At 40.8% G+C, this 6,515-nt stretch overlaps 1 protein-coding gene across 1 annotated transcript in view; it reads left to right on the top strand.

Annotated features, from left to right (window-relative positions):
• FAAH2 (fatty acid amide hydrolase 2) overlaps positions 1–6,309 on the top strand; it is a gene marked incomplete at its 5' end in the record, with an annotated part of 178,555 nt that extends 172,246 nt beyond the window's left edge. Inside the window, one exon of the mRNA XM_011973665.1 lies at positions 6,134–6,309. Coding sequence (XP_011829055.1) covers positions 6,134–6,309 — 176 coding nt within the window. The remainder of the gene's footprint in view (positions 1–6,133) is intronic.
• Positions 6,310–6,515: the final 206 nt, after the last annotated feature.

The raw sequence follows: 6,515 nt of genomic DNA, 5'->3' as shown, positions 1-6,515 counted from the left end.
TTCCCGTTTTCTTAAAGTGCAGTATTGGGGTGGGAGTTACCCAATTTTCCAGGTGTTGTGTGTCTCAGTTCCCCTGGCTAGGAAAAGGGATTCCCTTCCCCCTTGTGCTTCCCAGGTGAGGGGATGCCTCGCCCTGCTTCAGCTCTCGCTGGTGGGGCTGCAGCAGCTGACCAGCACGGATTGTCCGGCACTCCCTAGTGAGATGAACCCAGTACCTCAGTTGAAAATGCAGAAATCACCGGTCTTCTGTGTCGTTCACGCTGGGAGTTGGAGACTGGTGCTGTTCCTATTTGGCCATCTTGCTCCGCCCTCCCCTCTCTACCTATTTTTAATGTTTTCTTTTTTATTATTGACTTTAGATAGTGTGATCACTATATACCTTCATAATGTTTATTTTAAATAATATCTCACAGGTGTTCTCTGAGTTTCTTCTGTGTGGATGTCTTTCTAGCAAGATTAGCAAAATGTTCCTGAATTATTTCCTCACATATGTTTTCAAGGTTGTTTTTGTTTTCTTCCTCTCTCTTAGAAATGCCAATATGTTATAGATTTTTTTGCTTTACATAATCCCATATTTCACAAAGGCTTTGTTCCATTTTTTAAAATTATTTTTTCTTTATATTTGTGTGACCAGTTTAGTTTGAGAGACTGTTCTTCAGTCTCTGAAATTCTTTCTTCTACTTGGTCTAGTCTATTATTAAAGTGTTCAACTGTATTTTGAAATTCTTTAAGTGAATTTTTCATTTCCAGAAGTCCTGTTTGATTGTTTTAAAATATATTTATCTCTTCCTTCATATTCTGAATTGCCCTCACAGTTTCTTTTTGGTGGGTTTTCAATCTTGTCTTGGATCTTGTGGAGCATCTTGACAATCCACAGTTTGAATTCTTTGTCTGTCATTTCTGAGTTTCCATTTTGGTTAGGGTCCATTGGTAGAAAGCTAATTTGATTCTTGTTGTTATCCCAACATTCAGCTTTTTCATGGTGCCAGATTTCTTATGCTGAGTTCTTCTCATCTTGAGGTATTGTCACTTACTTTTGAAATTTATTTTTGTTCGGATGGTATTTGTTTTTGTGACAGAGTTTTGCTCTTGTTGCCCAGGCCAAAGTGCAATGGCATGCAATCAATCTCAGCTCACCACAAACTCCACCTCCCCAGTTCAAGTGATTCTCCTGCCTCAGCCTCCCAAGTAGCTGGGATTACAGACATGGGCATGTGCCACCACACCCATCAAATTTTGTAGTTTTAGTAGAGATGGGGTTTCTCCATGTTGGTCAGGCTGGTCTCGAACTCCTGACTTCACGTGATCCACCCGACTCGGCCTCCCAAAGTGCTGGGATTACAGGCTTGAGCCACTGTGCCCGGCCACTGGAAACATTTTTATTGGGCTATGCAGTTTGACCTGCTGGCCAGGGGGTAGCACTTAAGGGTAAGATGCAGATGTGGCACAAGCAGATGGGTATTTGATCTTTGTTTACTCTGAGGGGATCTCTGTTGTTTCAGGTAATGAGCTAGATAGTGGGGTTCCCAATGCCCTGAGCTTCCTTCTTGACTGTGGCTTGTGGTGACACACTTGATCTGATTTGGACCCTTTGGCTTGCCCACAAATACTCTAATGATGAGCACAGGCACCAGTCTTGATAAGGGTGACTGGGGGAACTCCTGGTACATACACTTAGGCCTCTGCTGGAAGTGAGGGGGTTGCACTGCCTCCATGTCCTAAATAGGCAGGAATACAATCTGTTCCCTTTTCACACCCTTGTCATAGGGCTCATCATGTACACTTCAGACGCGCGTTGTTATCTGTCCAGGCCACAGTGTGTCTGAGAGCCAAGGAAGATGCCTCTCTTGCAACTTTCCATGGGGGTGTTTTTGAGGCAGAATATCTTTACTCACTCAACCCAAATACAGACAGCTTTATGGCTCACCTGTTCTTTGACATATTAATGTTGCTGCTTCATGTAAGGGAGAGGTCTGCTTTTCAGCCCATGTAGTGGGTGTCATTTGTGGTGGTGTGAGCTGGTTAGGTTAGTCTGACCTCAGGTGCCAGGAGGACTGGGTAAGTACTAGCTGTGCTAGACTGGGCTAGGTAGCTCTCCAGTCCCCAGGCCCTTAGATGGTCCACTGGATGACATTTACGAGTCCTGAAGGAGCTGGACCTGGGTTGAGCCAGCCCAGAGTTCAGTGCTGTCTGTGTAATGGGGAGAGTTGGGTTGGTCCCTGGGTCACTGGTTGAACTCTCAGGCAGGTCAGGTAGACCAGTCAAGTGGTGGGAACCTGAGGGTGGAAACTGGCCTGTGGTTATTGGGCTCTCCAAGGGGCTCTGGGCTGCAGCTGAAATATTCAGTTGGGGGCAGGCCAGTCACGCTGTGGACCTTTCACTGCGTAGGGCAGGTCCCCGAAATTGGAAAAATGGAAACTGGAAACTGTGAGGCACGTGGTACACTCACACTTTCCTTCTACAGATGTAGTGTTGGATTTTGTTGTGGGAGGCATGCACAGGTAGGTGCCAGGCCTCCCTACTCTCTCCCTGGCCCAGAGGTGGCAGGGGCAAAGTTAGTGGCAGTTGTGGCTGCAAAATGGTTGGTAGCAACCTCTGGGATTTGGGCTGTCAAAGAAATGCCAAGCCATGGCCACAGTGTTCAAGCAGGGGCAGGGAAAGGTGCACTGGTGACCTGGAGCCTACAAGCCCCATTTGGTGGAAAGCAGTAAAAGTGGGGAGTTGTGTGGCATGCAGTATACCTGTTGCTCCTTTGTACTTCAGCTGTGGTATCTGTGCTAAAGGCTGCAGAAGTGCTTAGCTTTCCCATTTCCTCCCTAGCCCAGGGGAAGGAGGGATGGCATAACTTCTGTTACTTAAACATTGGTTATTTTGATAGTGTCCCATAATTCTCAGACTTTCTTCATTATTTTTTCTTATACTTTCTTTAACTACCTTACCTTTCCTTAAACACTTTTACTTATAACGTTCCTTAACTACTTCTGAATTCATTATCAGTCATTTCATAGATCTCTGTTCATTCAGGGTCCATAGAGGTTTATTAGTTTATTTTTGTGATTTTTAGAAATTATTTGTAATTTTTGTGTTCTTGTTTTGGTGCCTGTGCATTTGGGTACCTGACCACCTCTTTCAGCCTTTGTAGGTGTTCTTTGGCCATGATAATCTTTCAGTATTTATTCTAACCTGGGATTTTGGGTAGACCAACTGATAGCAACCCTGGACAGCTGACCTTGCTCTTGGGTTCTCTAGTTGGGGTGAGCTGCTGCTTGTAGTTTGAGGTTGAGTGGAATGGTGAGCTGTGCTTTGTAGTCTGATGAGACAAGTAGCTGGGTTTTAATTTGGCAGTGCTGATGGCTGTCCTTTGCAATCACCTCTGATCAGATTGCATTGCATGCTGCCTTCCCCAGCAAAACAGTACTGCTGTTTGGAATCTGTAGTCAGTCAGGGCCATGTGCTCATGCTCTTAGACTCGAGGAGGTCTCTGGGGTTACTGTTCAGCCACCTGGGACAAGCCAGGTTAGGTACTTCCTTTACAGGTATTCATGGATCAGCACTTGCCTTCTGGCCTGAGGAAGCCTTAAAGAGAACATTAAGCCTTAGTGGGATTGTCATACAGTCAGTGGGGTTGGGTGGGGCCAGATGCTCTATTCCATGGATAATTACTGACCTACAGTTGCCTCCAAGCCTGGAAAAGGCTCAAGAAGAGAAGTGACATTACATAAGGAAGCTGGCTAGGGACTTCAGCTATGCAAACCCATGGACTATGGTTCCTGCAGAGCCATAGTTGGCTGCTTTCTATCATTTAGCACCTTCATTGACAAAAGTGAAGAGCTACTGCCAAAATCCATGTGCTCATCATTGTGAGCCCCACCCCTTTTCTTCATTTCTAACTAACCTCAGGTGCCCTAGACCTGCTGGTATTCCCAATGTTTGTCATGGAGAGACAGGAGTGAGCTTCCTGTAAAGCACCTCACAACAATGAGGAAGCTGGATATATGCTTACAACTCTCTTTTCCCCTGCAGAAACATAAGCCCAGGGGAATCTTCTGTGACACCCTTACAGTTTGAGAGAGGGTGATGATACGAAGTGAAACCATTCCTCTTACCCTTTGAATGCAGCCGTTATCTGTTCTGTGGCTGGAGGGGCTATCTCCCAAATTCAGGGATATTCATGAAAGTATTCTTATCTGCGAATAGTTGGTAGTTGGATTTCTGTGAGGGGGACTGGAACTGGAGAACTCCTAGTTTGTTATCTTGCTGACATCACTTTCTTTACTTTCCTCTCAATTTACTTTTAATAAAGTAAAAAGTATTGAAACCTTTATTAAAAGGTTTCAGTACAGTTCAGTGAAGAATTAATAGTCTTTTCATCAAATGGTTCTAGGACAACTGGGTATCTACATGCAAAAGAATAAAGTTGGAGCCTTGCCGCACACACAATGTATACAAAAACTAATGTAAAATAAATAGGAGACCTAAATGTAAAAGCTAAAACTCTAATATTGTTATAAGAAAACATGAGTACATCTTCATGACCTTGAGATAAAAGGCTTCCTAGAAACAGCTTCAAAAGCACAGGCAACAAAAGAAAACACGATAAATTAGAATTTGCCAAAATTTAAAAAAAAAGCTATTTCAATAGCTTCAATAATAAAAGAAAAGACACTGACCAGGGGGAAATATTTGCAAATTATATAACGACTGGGGATTTATATTCTAAACATAGAAAAAACTCTTACAACTCAATAATAAGACAATAACCCAACTTAAAATGCACAATGGATTTCAATAGACATTTTCCTAAAGAAAACATACTAATTGCCCATAAGTGCATGAGAGAATGTTCAATGTAATTGCTCATTAGGGAAATGCATATTAAAACCACAAGGAGTTATCAATGCACATTCACTAAAATAGTCATAAACAAAAAGGATAAGGGTTAATGAGCATGTGGAGTAACTGGAACCCTCATATATTTCTGGTAAGGCTATTGTTAAATTCGTGCAGACTCTTTGGAAAACAGTTTGGCATTTTCTTAAAATGTTAAATGTAAATTTGTCATAAGACTTCACTATTTCATTCACCTATATATGTATATATATGCTCAAGAAACAAAAACAAATATTCATACAAAGACTTATAAACAAACGTGTAATTATATTGCTGATTTTTGCAGCATAATTAGTAATAGCCAAAAGTGTTAGTCCAACTGTCCAGTAACTGGTGAATAGATAATCAAAATTTGGTATATTTATTCAATGGAATAGTCTTTGTCCATAAAAGAATCATTTATATAAGCCTTGAAAACATTGTGCAGAATGGAAGAAATCAGACACAAAATGTTACATATTATATAACGCAATTTCTAGAAAGTGTTCAGAATAGGAAATCTATATAGATAAAAGTTAAATTACTGGATACTAGCGATTGGGGGAATAGAGAAATGGAGAGTAATTGCTGATTGGTATGGAGTTTTTGGAGTGAATGATAAAAATGTTCTCTAACTAGATTGTGGTGATGCTTGCACAATTCTGTAAATTTATTAGCAATCATTAAACTACATTTGAAATGCGGAATCTTATTTTATATAAATTATGCCACAATAAAGTTTTATAACAGCATGAATGAGGTAAATAATGACAAATCACAACTCTAGATTAGTGTGAAGTGATATTACAAAATGTTTATAACTTAAAAGAAAATCCATATATTTAAGAATATATTATTCTACTTTATAATTTACTCTGATTTTTCTGAAAGTGCTATGGAAAACAAGTTAGAATAACATCACGGGAAATAACTTTAGGCTATTATTGACATTTTCTGCATTCAGATCTCAATTACAGCTTTTGCTAGCCAAGTGATCATGGATGTGTTATCTAACTTCTCTATTCTTCAGTTATTTCATCAGAAAAATAGTGATAATTAATAACTTCTATATCATTAGCTTGTTGTGATGTCAAATATTTAACACAGGTAAAGTTCCTAAATATTATTAAGTAATTATATGTTTATATATTATTAAGTAATTATATGTTTTCACCTATTGTCTTCATTGTTGACAACATAAATGAAGAAATATGTTTTCAGGAACAGGTCTTGATTTCTCACTTCTTTTGTTTGTTTTCTTTAGGTGTCTTCAATGCCCTGGGTTTACCTGTGACCCAGTGCCCACTGGGGCTGAATGTCAAAGGACTTCCTCTAGGTATCCAGGTTGTGGCTGGACCCTTTAATGATCATCTGACCCTGGCTGTGGCCCAGTACTTGGAGAAAACTTTTGGGGGCTGGGTCTGCCCAGGAAAGTTTTAGGAGGACCTTCTGCAAGGTTAATGTCTGTGTGTGTGTGTGTGTGTGTGTGTGTGTGTGTGTGTGTGTGGTGGTGATGGTGGTGGTGTTTCTGTTAATTGGGTGAAATCAAGCACCAGCAGGCAAGCAGAAAAACAGCTGGGGAATTTATTGACTCATTTAGTTATTCTTTCTACTTTTATTTCCTTCTCTAACTGTTGATCTTACTA

The sequence above is a fragment of the Mandrillus leucophaeus genome, unplaced genomic scaffold, assembly GCF_000951045.1.
Source record: "Mandrillus leucophaeus isolate KB7577 unplaced genomic scaffold, Mleu.le_1.0 Scaffold1390, whole genome shotgun sequence".
Lineage (NCBI taxonomy): Eukaryota > Metazoa > Chordata > Mammalia > Primates > Cercopithecidae > Mandrillus > Mandrillus leucophaeus.
This window is presented reverse-complemented; position numbering and strand designations above follow the sequence as displayed.